This window comes from Porites lutea, chromosome 10, assembly GCF_958299795.1.
Source record: "Porites lutea chromosome 10, jaPorLute2.1, whole genome shotgun sequence".
Classification (NCBI taxonomy): domain Eukaryota; kingdom Metazoa; phylum Cnidaria; class Anthozoa; order Scleractinia; family Poritidae; genus Porites; species Porites lutea.
The window spans coordinates 5974280-5988457 of record NC_133210.1 but is presented as its reverse complement, the minus strand read 5'-3'; the positions used below and the strand labels follow the sequence as shown (position 1 = coordinate 5988457).

General features: G+C 40.6%; 1 protein-coding gene across 1 annotated transcript; it reads right to left on the bottom strand.

Moving 5' to 3' along the window:
- Positions 1-871: 871 nt before the first annotated feature.
- LOC140950477 (transmembrane and coiled-coil domain-containing protein 3-like) lies at positions 872-14140 on the bottom strand. Its single transcript, XM_073399712.1, has 11 exons — positions 13021-14140; positions 12034-12126; positions 10946-11135; positions 10031-10219; positions 9552-9657; positions 8881-8953; positions 7514-7603; positions 7010-7070; positions 6007-6086; positions 3804-3950; positions 872-2381 (listed from the first exon to the last, which is right to left on the bottom strand). Exons 1-11 carry the CDS (start codon positions 13960-13962, stop codon positions 2232-2234), a joined length of 2121 nt encoding a protein of 706 aa, XP_073255813.1. The 5' UTR covers positions 13963-14140; the 3' UTR covers positions 872-2231.
- Positions 14141-14178: the final 38 nt, after the last annotated feature.

Genomic DNA, 14178 nt, shown 5'->3' with positions numbered 1-14178 from the left:
CCAGACTGACTGTGGTAGTTTCCGCTTTGGCGAATGGTCGCCTGGGGGCGAGCCCTCATTTCGAGTGGCGAGCGAAGCGATCCGCGAGACCGAGTAGCAAAGCCACACGTCGCTCTCGCGTCTCTTTTCGTGTGCCGCGTGCGCGTGCGTGTGCGCGTGACTTTTCACAAGAGCCATAATGGTCCCAATATGGCTCTTGCTTTTTAGGATATCCCCCAATCGGAGAGCTTGTTTGCAGTCAACGTAAATGGTCTCCCGAGTGGATAAGTTACGAAACGGATAAACAGAGTTTATTAACCAAAACAGACTTCAGTTGACATGGCCTAGTATAATGCGCTTTTTGCGGACAAGTAAAACAGCGTGGATTCAGGAGAAGGGTCCAGGGTCTCCGCACCCTTTCCCCCTAAAAATGGCCTTTCAGATCTCAGGGATCACCTGGCAGCCAAAAAAAGGAAACTTACGCAACACTTCGTCTCTTAACCTTTATAATACTTTTTTACGTTTAACCATGCATGGAGCAAAACCACAAACCGCATTCACAGTGCCACTGCTGCAGCAAAACCGGGCTAAATCAGACAAATGAGGTTAAACAAGGCACTTCCAACATGGTAAATGGTTCTAGTTTTCATTAAACAATCATCATATTTTATTATTCTATACTCATAATCAATGTATTTTCACATAATATCTCTATACCCAAATGTAATATTAGAGTAGTATAAATAGTAAATCAAATTCAATTGTCTAGTTATTATAAAAATAATTGTTTGCCACTACGTATAAGGAATTCCCCCTTTGATTCTTATGTCTCTTAAAGACTAAATCCTTTCCCATTCCCCCCCCCCCCCCCCATTTGTAAAGCAGGGTCTTTTTTGTTTCGTTTTCCGAACCAAATGACGCTCTCCGCAAAACAACTTTTATCTCCATCCAAAGAAGGTTAAATAAAATAACTTTTTAAAACAAGTTTGTTCAGACATGCACTTTTCTCTTAAGTCAATTAGAGATAGTCGAGTGCGCGCACGAAAATTAAAACCGCGGGGAATTCACTGCTAGCGAAAGGGGGTGCTGAGGGCGTGAGGGTGGCTCCGTGTTCGCCCTCGCCCTCGCGCGAATGCTTTGCCCTCGCTGTCGTTGAATTCCTCGAAAAAAGGAACTGAGAAGAAAAGAGAAAAGTAAGGGGAAAAAAGGCTGGAGGACGAATTGGTTTATAATGTGGAGGCAGCGTGGCCAAGTGGTCGATACGTCGGACTTGCAATCCGGCGGTCCCGGGTTCGAGTCCCGCTCTGGCCACTAGCTGGATTTGTACTCGGTGTGTCCTGAGTTTAAATCCTCGGATACTAATGTAAACAGCCAACTGGATGCCTCCTGCCAGTTGGGGTTTTTAATCTTGTTATGTTCTAACCTGCGATCAGGCGCTCCTGATCGCAAGTAAGTTATGTTCTGTTTGGATAATGTGTTCCTAATTATTTAAGTTGAGTACCTATAAACTATAAACAAACATTTAGGGCCAGTCACTTAAACGAGGTTTAGCCAGTGTTTAACAAAACCCCGTTCTAAGTCATTTTCAGTTTGCCCAACGCTTTACGTAAACACCATTTACTGTGAACAGTGTCATGAAAGCATATGGCGTAGACTAGAACAGCATTTGTCTTGTTAAAATAACCCACTAAGGAAGATATCTGGAGGTTCAAAGATTTGCTAAGCCCTGGTACTAAGATAAACTTCGCTTTAATAACCGACCCTTATAAACCTTTTAATCAAGCATGCGACCATTTGCTTTCTTGATAATAAATGAACTGTAACACTCATCAGAAGACTCCTCCCTCTCATCCGCGGAGGCTTCCTCCAATCATAAACAAAATAAGAAGGAAAAAGAGCGCGCGCGAAAACGCGATTCTCTCCTTCTCTTTTTCCCTAACATTGTCCCCCGCTCTTTTCTTCCTCGGCCCAGCTCTCTCTCGCACTAAGAGGCCCGTGCAGAGGAGAGAGACACGGCTCCTAATAATTGTATTATCATACAACACCCGCCATCTAGCTTAGGGTGGATTTCCACCGGCGGTTAATTTTTACGTGCGTACGGACGTAAATTTTACGCGCGTAAAAAAAGTAGATGCGAAGTGTGAAAAGGCACGCGTAAACGTAACATTTGCCTGCTGTGCGCTTAGCTCCTGTGAACTACTGGGAAGAGAAATGCAATTTAAACTAGTCATTCATGACTCCTGGAGTCCATGTTATACAGTTCTCGCAGTTCTTTTGTTCGTCCTTTCTGAATTAGCTGATCTCCAAATTTTTCGGCCTCCAAATCTCCACAAAGAAATTCGCCAAAGTAACGGAGCGAGTAGAAGACTGATGGTAGTAACGCTAAGGATAATAAGATAAACCTGAAAAAAAAATAACAATATCAACCACTCAATGAACGAATTCACAGTTATTTTCGTCCCCTCGCTCAGGCGAAAAATAAATCACTTTCTTTAGCCTTAAGTCAACAGGCCCCATGCAGCTCAGGGTCACGTGACCTATCTTATGCCATAATTATGGGATAGGTAGGTAAAAGGTCAAGGTGCACACGAACCAAAGACCCACATGCCCGGAGCCTATCCCGATATCCTTAGCATAAAGCATGCCTAGGAGTATTGCTACTCTTCCTGGATGGGATAATAGTCCATCGCAGGGTTGCTCCCCAGCAGTATGTCACCAGTATCCATTTATACTCCTGGATAGCCTGTGAGCATGCTCTCCTGTTTGGGCGAGCGAAGCGAGCCGCGCGAGAACGCGCAAATGGAGAGCTTGCTCGCAGGCTAACACCTGGGTGAAGACAGACAAAGTGGAGTAAAGTTCCTTCTCTAATGAAACAACGCGACGGGCGACGCTTGAACCCCGGAAACATTATGGGATACAAGCTTAAAGTGCCACGGAAGCCAAAAATAATCTAGTGAAAAATAGCAATAAATTATTAGTTCGATATCTGATTGAAAAGGAAAATAAGTTTTGACGCTAGGAAAACGTTGTTTTCGGCATTTTTTTCCAACACAAACATGGCCAAGTTGCGGCACAAAGGGCGACAAGCAGGTCCTTAATTAAATATGCATATGACGTCACATGGTTGACTCGTCGAGCGTGGCGAATTGACATTTCTAGTCAGATCACTGTGATGGCGAGAACGCGCAAATGGAGAGCTTGCTCGCAGGCTAACACCTGGGTGAAGACAGACAAAGTGGAGTAAAGTTCCTTCTGTAATGAAACAACGCTACGGGCGAGGCTTGAACTCCGGAAACATTATGGGATACAGAGATTGAAAGAGAATAAAACAGCTAGTGGGTCTTTCAATTTACCGTTTTTAAACTCTCGATAGTGTGATTTTATGGTGATTTTAATAATGAGAAAATATTATATGTATCAATGGAAAAAGTTGCTGGGCTTCATGGCTTGCAGTCCTGCAAAAGTTTCCATATATTTGTAAACCTTCAAAATTTTGTAGGCATTCCAACATCCAGTCACTTCGAAATTAGCTTTTCAGCTAAATTTCTAATGCTCTCTCCATCTCTGGTATTGTTTAATTTGTACCCCATGATTTCTGCATCAAACAGGTCACGTGCCTGTCAGCTACAAAAGGCGTGTCACTCATATTAGACGACTATACACAGATGGCAAACAAAAGGCAATCTCGCTTCAACAGAGTAAGACAGGCCTCTTTCTCCTTTGACCCCATTCACAGTTCGAGCAAACAACCAAGTTCCCGCACTTCGACAAGGTAATTTCTTGAATCTTACTACACGCTGAATTAAGAATCAAGGAAAACATACCTCTCTGGAAATAAGATGAAACCTTCGTGCTCTGCTTCCCAGGACAAATGAGAATTCACTAACTTGAGCCAAACCAGCGGCCACTATATACTTCGTGGTTCTTGTTTCACACAAGAATAACCGAAGGACCAACACAGAGACAATGAACTGAAAAGAAAGCGAGATGAAATGAGATTTAGAAAGGTATTTGTCAAGTCTCCTACATCATGTGCATCATGTCCAGCAACATGTACATCACGGATACAGACTGACGTCCCTCTAGTGGAGAGTTACTGCGCTTTTCAAAAACACGCGAATTCTGAAGTTCAAAAGCCAACTGACGTGTGTGCTTTTCCCTGCCATCATTAGGGACCTTAAGCAAAGACGCTTTTGAGCGACGCACGTCAACCGGAAGTGAGGCCTTCTCCCTTTTTATATGCCTTGACGCTAACAAACTTGTATTGCTGAGTTTCTTTTCTCTTTTAAAGACGATTTAACCGAGAGTTTCAACCAAACCGCTCCCCAATGATGCAAAAAGTCCACTTCCGGTTGACGTCCGTCCCTGAAAAACGCTGTTGCTTAAGCTCCCTAATCACCTTAACGGACCTCTTACGCAACTGGGCCCAGTTGTTCGAAAGCCGATTAGCGCTTAACCCGGGGTTAAATTTAAACCGGGTTCCTTTTTATTGTGTTTGAGAGCATTTTCTCGGATAATTTTCTTCGCTATTTTTAGAGCTTCCAATCATCAACTTGTAGACAAAAAGAATTAAAACTGAAATCCTTTTTAAGCTTTCAAATCTGAATTCAATTCTCGCACTAACCCTGGGTTATCTTAACCCAGCTTTGAACAACTCGGCCCAGAAGTTTACTTTAACGGGTTCAAAAGGTCATGGTTTGTGATTTGTGGATTTCCATCAGTTTTGTGTGTTTCTGTGTTTCAAGGTTCGTTGCTTGTAATCGTAATTATGATTGACGGCAGCGAAAAACGCAATTGTAAAGTCGGCTTTTAAACTTCAGAGTTCGCGTGTTTTGGAAAAGCGCAGTAACGAAAAGGAGTAAGGAAAGGCAGGGACCAACTCTAGGTACCGTAATCCTTTATTAAGCCCTAGCGGGGGGGATTATTTATTTATTTCGAGCACGCTTGAAGGGGGCGCTTGATAAAGAGGGTTGCTTATTCTAGAGTGGGACTTATCTAATTTGGCAAAACGGAGCGCTATACTGCTTTTTCAAACAACCAGAGGATGGTATAAACTTTCCATAAGGAACTACAACACAAAGCGAAAAAGCTCAAACACGTTAATTAATACAGTCTATCACGATGATCTTGGTGCGATTTCTGTGACAGAGCGAAGCTATGCCGCACCGATCTCTAAAGTGGAGAGTCACATACAGCTATTTCGAGAAAGGCTGTCGGAAAAATGTGCACGCCACAATCCCTAAAGGTAATATGGGATATGCTCAATACACTGTTCCTGACACTGTAGCTGTCGAACCTATTTTTGTTGCTTTCCTTTAGCACTCACAGACATATGTCCATGGCTTCTCCTGCTATTCTTTCAAATTTCTTTGAAAAACAGTAAATACAAAACCACCCACAATACCTTTCGAGGTTGTCGCGTGCACTTCATCCGACAACCTTTCTTGAAATAGCTGTATCAGATAGGTGTTCATACCCTACCAGATAGCTTATTTGAGAGGAGGTGGGGGGCTTAATAGAGCATTTACAGTATCTATTCTGGCGAGGTAACCGTCTAAAGAAGAGTAAACAAAATGAAGTAAAAACGGCAGGGAGGCAGGTGTCCATTTTAGAGGTGTGTTTTTCCTATTGAGGCGCCAGTTAAGAGAGGAGCAAATTTAACTGTTAAGTTTCACACCTTCCCTAAAAAAAATGGTTTTCACCAAATTATGTGATGTGACTCAAAAGTTGAGGTTTTAAGGGCGAGCTGTTATGGTTTATTTATCAAGTGACGGAGTTTGCTAATTGCATAAAAGGGAAACATGGAAAATACAAAAGAGAGAGAAGTACTGTGGTGTAACTTTAATTTCAGTTGACTCCTCCGAAGTTTACTCCGGTCCACTCAAACAATTGACAAAAATAACTTTACCACAAAGCTCAAGATGTCATTCTTGCTCGCATAATAAAGACAATTTCAATATATACGGGGAAAGAATCGTAATTATAAAGTACAATAAGAAATTGAGCATTCCGCCTTTTATTGCCTACCTTCACTGAAACGACTCCAAGGGTAAGAGTCAATACAAGAGGAAATTCTGTAAGCACGAACGTTGGAAAGACATGAAGACCTGCCAAAAATATTTAAATCTTTTAACAACGTCACTCACAAACCGTTTCATCACTACCTCGTTTGCGAAGGCTCCAACTAGAACGCGCAGGGATCAATAAAAAAAAAAAACGCAACGACACAGCTTTCCCTTTCCCATCGTTCCCCTCGCGCTTTCTTTCCCTCTTCCCAGTCTGTGCGCGATTTAGACCTGACAGTCGCACAAAAGAGACCTCCACCGAGGAGACAACCTTTGACACAAAATAAAACACAGCGTAACAACATATGAGCCTACAGTTGACCAGGTTTTTGGTCAGTGGCTCAGTTATAGCCTACCAGCAGATACACTTGTGTGTGTTCCTCGCACGATAGCGGCTACGCCGCCAAAATTTTCCCGAACCCGCACAAGTGAGCCTGGGCACAGGCTTAGTTAGTTAGAGCTATGCACTGGTATCGCTTTCCTTCTAGCAAGTCCTATTTTCCGTCGTAATTTGGATGTAGACAGGAGCAATGCAGATGTCATGGATTCGAATCTCAATGCTGAATTCCCGAATTTTTTCGACGACTGCGTAAAATAGTAAAATAGTTGCGAAGCTTGATACAACTTCTTCCTTTATAACTATCGGCCATTTCAAGGCTGCTCTTGAGACTGGGTCAGTGTTGTGTTGAGGTATACTACGGGATTGTTTTGAGGTACGAGTTTTCTAACTCAGCTTCCCCAGCGACCCAAAATCAGCCAATAAAAGACGCACTGGCGGTATTCCCAAAACAGTCTCATAATGCATTTCGATGCGATACCGACCCAGACTCAAACTCATTTGGACAACTATGTTATGAGGACACATGGTTCTGTCACTTTGGTGTCTTTGACTGTAAAATGCAATGCAATGCAATGCATAGTAATTAGTTAGTAATTAGTTAGTAGCTGTCATCATTAATATTTACCTATAGATGCAAAGAATAAACACGCGAAGAAATCACGAAGTGGTTCAAGCAGCTCATTCACCTAGGGAAGAAATTTCAAGTAAGTGTCAAGTTAGACATTCTCTGCCCAAAATCAATTGTAAAACTTTTTTGAATGCCAGAACGAGGAAAAATAATCAACAAGTGGCCTAGTATGAACGGTTAACAATATTTTTATTATTCCTCGAGCCCGAATGGGCTCTGAGTCAATAGCCCACGAGGCCGAAGGCCGAATGGGCTATTGACTCGGAGGCCATGAAGGCAAGAGGAATAATTGTTTTAGTAAAATCCAACTAATTAATCAAAAGTATCGAGACAAAACAACTTTAGCTAGTTAAAGCTAGACTTTAAGCCTTTTTTGCTGCCAAAAAGCTGGCGCTTTGCCCTACTAGTGGGCTATAACATATAGCCTAGTAGTAGCTTAACCAATCAGAGCACAGCATTGATAATAGACCACTAGCTGGATTTTAGTAATGAAGTATATACCTGATGAACAAGATGTTCTCCATTGGAACTCAACACAACTCCAGCCATAAAACAGCCAAGCTCCATTGAGATTCCTAAATGCTCTGACAGCTGGGAAAAAAGTATGACTACAATGATGACAAGATTATTTTGCAAGTGACTTAGGCCGATATGTTCACTTTTTACTGGATAGCTTTTTCATGTCGCCATGAAAAGCTGTCCTGTATTGTATGAACTCCTATCTGATATCAATGTTTGTTTACATTCATGCTCTTTTCTGCTTTGGGCTGATTGGTGGAAATCTGACAGCTCGGTCGACATGGAGCCACAGGGGAACTGGAGGTGGAATTCAAGTTCCAGAGATGTAGCTGCAAGCTCTCCTTCCTTTTCCTGCCCCGCCACCAAAGTGCCCCGGAGAGCTTGCTCGCAGGCTATGTGAACACAGCCTAGCCTAACTGAATGGGCTTGTAGTCTGGGGCTAATATTATTGTCTAGGGAGGGGGGACGGAAGTGACAGTTAGACAACCAGCCTCCGAGACAATATCTCTATACATAGCACCCAATATGATGACATCTATCTTACTTTAGACAAATAAATTAATTATACTGATATTCTCAGTAATGTCATAAGTAGCATCTCTGCTCATCTCTGTAAAACCTTTGCAACTAGTGGAAGGACAAAAATCCATAAAAAAAATCCTACATTCCCCAAAATGGAGAACTTGGACATCCTTCAAATCCAAATTAATAAAAACCTTGTGATTGTTGTGTTGCTAACACTTTCATATTATAAGTTGGTGAAATATTAAGGATCAGGCGGTCCATCTTCCCTTTTTCTTTGAGAGAGAAAAAAGAATGCCTGATCTCGGGTTAGTGGAATATGATCATCCAGGTGAGTATACTCCTGAATAGGGCTTTTGTTGACGGTGACTGACATTTCAACAACATGAGCAGTAGGCATATAAAGTTGTATCATGTCAGTTGATGGTAAACTCTGGTTATTGACCTGATTGGTTGATTACAGTAAGTCAGGATGTTTTTGATCATCTTTCAGTTAAGCCATGATATTATATGGGTCATTAAGACCTCTAAATGTGATTGGCAGGGCTGTCATTACTGGCTGGGGGCCAGGGCTTTCCTCCGGCTTCCATGCACATAACCCCCGGCTACTTTCATAGGAAAACAAAGGAAAAATATAACCAAAAGAAATTCCTAGCTCCTTAATTCCCTGCCTACTTGTTGTATCTACCCGGCAACTTGGAAATCTTAGTGACAACCCTGGATTGGTGTGTTTTGATTTGTCTTTTGTCACAATTATCATTGTTGTTTTAGTTACATGTAGGATTATGTCTTATATTGCCCAACATCAGTTCACTTTTCAAACTTACCATTAATAAAGAAAATGCTGTTGATATCGTTGCTAATGTCAGCAACTCTTTACTGACTGAACCTTGAAGCAATCTGAAGAAAAACAAAAAAACAAAATACTCATTTAACTCGTTTTTGTTTACTTAACAAGATAGAACAGTCAAAACAAAAAAATCCTAGGGAGAGTTTCCATGTTATGACTGTTTTCTGTATTTTGAGATCTATGAATTCCATCGGAAATGTCAAATTTTCATGTTACTGTTTTTTTTTTTGCATTTATTTTGAGCCTGGCCCATTCAATGTTACTACTCACATCTGAGCATGATTTGCAAAGTTTTCTTTGTCCTGCATAAATTTCCCATCAACATGATTTTTCAGCATTGACATGGAAAGTGATACAAGGATTGAAGTTGCACAAGAGAGGCTTTAGAGCCATAGGGTGTGAATTGGTCGTGAGATTAAAAATGATTTTAATACTTTGAGCACTTCACATTGTATCTTTTGTAGGGGCAGGTTATTCTGTAAGGTAATGTTGCACAAAGACACCATTAAATTTGTTCTTCAGTGGCTAAACTCCGGAAGGTTTAACTTAGGAGCAAATATGGATTATGCTGGTTGTTACACTGTGCAATTCTAAATGAGATCTGATCCAAATAGTGGAACTCGTATACGGGAAGGTATGTTCATGTACCTGAACAGTGGTCTAGTTAGCTTTGCAAACAGAAAGCATACTGCCAACAGCCCAGCAAAGGAAAGCGCGACCTCAAACAGCATCCTCAGGGTGCAAATAAACTCAGCTAATAAATAAAGAGCAAGCAATGAGACACAAGATTGGGGCACAGTTGGAAGAAAAATTATTCTATCTATCTAAATTATTGGTGTTTGAAGAATAAATTATAACAGGGCTTAAAAAAAACTTGAATTCAAGCAAGTCCTTTGAGCAAGCAGCCCTCACAATTTTGCTTGCCAGAGGCCACTTCTTGCTTGTCATAGTTAATTATTTTGTTAGAGGCTGACTTGCTTGCATCCTTGACCATTGGGCTAGTGAGGTTTAATAGTTACTTGTCATGCAATGAAATCTACTTGTCCCCAACAACCGAACTGGACTTTTTTCGAGCCCTGTAATAGGGAGAAACAGTTTTGCAATCACTATTAAAAAACCCAAGTTACCTGAATCACTTTCGTTTTCAAGTCCATTTAGAATATTATGTACCACTCCAGTGTTGCCCTTGGATGGGGCCACGCCTTTTCGACCAGCAATAGCAGGCAGAAGAGCAACTAACAAACCTAAATGGACATCCTGCATGACAAGGATTCCCAACAGGGAACTGGTGTAATCTCCATTGCCATTGGTATGCTCTGGTAACAAACAAAAGCTGCATTTTAATACTAAAGTGGCTAATAGAGTAGGATTGCAGCCTTTCAAAATAGCCGAAGTGGACGGTGGGGGGGGGAGGGGGGGTACTACCTGTTTGGCATATACAGGGAGGCTCCGCTCATAAGGGGTAGTGGAAGTCACAGAAGTGAATTTCAGGACATAAGAATTTCACCAGTTGAAGTATATGAAAGGCGAGGGAAATCTGTCATTTCAGTCTGAATTAAAAAGGACCAAAAAGGGTAAAACTTACATCTTGTACAGGTGAATCAAGTTTAGTGATTTATTCATATTACACAAACCATGCAGTTACACCAGTTAAAAGGGATGCAGTCTTCTAAACTAAGTATGTGAAAGAGGTAAATGGGTTGGACCTTGGGTTGGAGCCTCCCCATAGCAAAATCTTTGTTGAGTATCCCATCCTGGGCATAATAGTGTGATTTTGCACAAAAAAAATTTCCTTTCATAGTCATGGCAACTACAAAGGTGAAAGCACTTTTGTGTGCAAGGTTTTAACCTATTGAATAAAAAAAGTTGTTGTTGTTGAATCAATGGAAATCACCTTTTAGCTAGTTCGTCTACTGACTAACAATCAACCTGATCAACAAAATTCCTTACTATCCGAGGAAGCACTACCAACAAATAATTTATTATATTGTACTGTACATATACATATAGTTAAGAAACAAGAAGAATGGTTTTGCTGTTACCTTTAGCATTGTGATCATCATCCTTGCTTTCTACAAACTTTGCAACAAGAGGTGTACTGGAAAGAGAGAGACAGGCTGCAACGAAAGCACTCTGTCTTGGCAGGATTCCAAAACACAAACCCCAGAGAATACCGAATACAATCATCAATGCCATGATCAAGGAACTTCCACCAACTGCAACTTTCCACACCTTTAAAAAGAAAACAAAGAAAAACTACAGTTTCTAAACAACCAGGTCAATACAATTATTCCATGTGGTACATTCATGGGCAGTTTCCTTAGGAAAGAAATTGGTTCCTCAATATTTGAAGGGAAATAACAGAAAAAAGTCATAATATGGCAAAATTAGAATTAAACAACAGGTTTCTGAAACAATAATTGTATGTTGCTCTGAACATAGAGCATGAAAACAGCTGACATTTCTTGATGCCACCACTGGTTTCCCTGTCAAATGATGTCCAAGGAGCAAGTGCAGAAATTTCATAATGATGACATGCCACTAACCAGATCTGGGTAGTGCTTTTGATTGGATGAAGCAAATTTTCAACCAATCAGAAGCACCAACTACACTTTGGCAAGACTTACAAAGGCTATAAGTACTGTGCTCCATCTTATATTTTAGTGAACGATTGTTGAGCTTGATCATTGAAATCAAACAGCTGCAATTTAATTCCTTATGTAGTGAGGTTCATAAATGGATCATGGATCATGGATCATGGATCATGCATAGACTGCTTAGCACGGTGTGATAAGTCAAATTTGATTTTTGGTTACTTTTGACCTGACTTACATGTACATTGACTCTCAATTTCCTTTGTCTCCTAGCCCTAGGAGACAAAGTTCAACCTGAATTCAACAAAACAAACATCATCTGTTTTTTTCTTTTTGTGGCTTAACAATGTATAGCAATAGAGAAAAATAATGCTTTTGGTAGGGCAACAAGATTTTACCATTTGTTCAGCTAATTCAGCTAATGCTAGAAGAAGATGTAAGTACCTCAAAGTTTTTTTTTCAAAGGAGTGCTTCTCTCTCTTTATGTAAGTGTGCATGCAAACTTGGCTAAACTAAATAAGTATTACACACATTACCTTTTTGATTCTGTCTGGTGAGAACTCTAAGCCAACAGCAAAAAGAATAAAGAAGACTCCAAACTCACCAAGAGTCTCCACCTGAACTACTGACTGAGAAGGAAATAATAACAACATGAAAGTAACATCATTAGGCATGTGTGGAATGAGGCCCTAAATAACTCCTGACTTGATATGAAATTCCCCACTCGGATTCACACCCATATTCACAAAAATGGAAGGAGAATTCAGCAATTTATCAGAAATTACAGCTGTATCTATGGCTTTATTCCAGATACCCTTCATTTACTTGTACAAGAATAAAAAGGGAAAAAGGTAGATCATTGCCAAAGAGAGATTTTTCATGTAGAACTTATCGTTGATTCTCCAGAGATTTCACTTTCCACACCACAGAAATGATGTCAGTATGTTTAAAACAAAAGCGAAACCATGAGCTGCAGGGAGTGGTTTCACCACAAAGTTTTGAACACTTTGAAAGAGTGTAAAATGTAGATCAGTGTTTTCTTGGTGACTTTTTACCACTGCAACAAAGAAAAATAATTTGTTGAGTGCTGCACATTTTGGCTGGTGTGGCCACCACTGCTATTCCTCTAGGAAACAAATAAAAGGGTTGAAATAATGGCCTGCCAATATTAAATGGCCACTCAAATCCTTGGATGGCCAGACACTTTGTCTGGTTGTTTTACACACTTTTAATGGAAAATTAAGTTCTCATTTTTGGTAAGGTTGGACATTATTGCCATTCGTGAAGGAAAAAAAGGGAAAAGAAAAAAACAACCACACAAAAAACTTTACATAAAGTATTAAATTTATGAAATGATTGTGCTAGAAGTGTTGACCGGACTCAGATGACTGGACTCAGACTCTAATAGATGATTGTGCAGCCAAAAAAGGGTTGTGTCTAAGCAAATATAGGTTTGACTGGACAAATTGACCAGTGCCAGCCGGAAAATTATTTCAAGCTCAGAATAACAGTAACTCACATACCTTAATCATGTTAGCTCCAGAGGGTCCCAAAAGCATACCGCTGATTACAAATGCAAACATTGTTGGAAGATGGATAAGTGAGCAAACACAAGAACCCACAAAGGACAAGAGCAAAATAAAAATGATATCCTTGATAAAATGAAGATCTTCGTGTGGAACAGTCGCATCCTTTGCTTTTGACAAAACAAACTGATTATTTTGAGAATCCACAAGAATACTCATATCATTTTCTTCACCCGGCTCAGTCAGCGAGGTCTTGTTAGGATTAGAATCATCATCAGGCTCCTCCTCATTTTTCAATCTCACAACAGCTTCAATGGATGCCCCCTTGGCATTTCGTGTTTTCTCAAATGTCTTTTCATCTAATTCATCTTCAAGTTTATCAGCAGCGAATGAAACATCATCTAAGATACCTCCAATAATTTTCTCAATGCGTGTTCTATTGCTCTGAACATCTGCATGTTTACTTGCAGTTATATAGGCCCTTTCTGCTTCAGAAATGGCATTAAATTGATCCTCTTGCTGAAGTGCAAGAACTTTTAAGGCATCCAGACGTTGCTTTATAGCTTCTTTCATGTGCACAACCGATTTATAGTCCTCTTGAAGCAGCCTTCTTAAACCGTTAAGAGAATCAAAAACCACACGCTCAGTCACGTTTAGCTCATTCCTGAAAGTAGTAATCGTCTGTATCTGATCGCTCGTAAGTTTCGCCGGCTTGTTTTTCGAATTTGAACTTAGTAAATTCGACAACTTGTTAACTACACGCTCCTTCATCTTGAAAAGATGACTTACAGACTGGCAAGTCATTTGATTCCAACGAGTCAGATCATCTTTAGAAACAGCAGCAAAATTTCCCTTTCCAGGATTACCCCTGCTTGTTTTTAAGGACAACATTCCAACGAGTAGGAAAAACGTCCCCGGCTGATCACAGACCAAATGCATTATAATGGGGTGATTTTTAGGTAATTCACGTTTAGTGCTCTTGGCGACGAACGAAGACGATGTAGATGACGCGAAAGGGACAAGAACTGAAGTGTTAAAAACATTCTTTCTTTAAAACTCACGTAACTAAGGTACGTACTCTCCAGAAAAATTGCTGACTCCAGACTGCCATGTTGTCTTTTCCCAGAGTTCAATATGGGATACATTGTCGCAAAG

Coding starts and splice junctions, on each gene's coding strand:
- LOC140950477 (XM_073399712.1), bottom strand. CDS start 13,962: ATGCATTTGGTCTGTGATCAGCCGGGGACGTTTTTCCTACTCGTTGGA. Junction 7,071..7,513: donor GAGAACATCTTGTTCATCAG/GTATATACTTCA, acceptor TTTCTTCCCTAG/GTGAATGAGCTGCTTGAACC. Junction 3,951..6,006: donor TTGGAGTCGTTTCAGTGAAG/GTAGGCAATAAA, acceptor CTTTCTTTTCAG/TTCATTGTCTCTGTGTTGGT.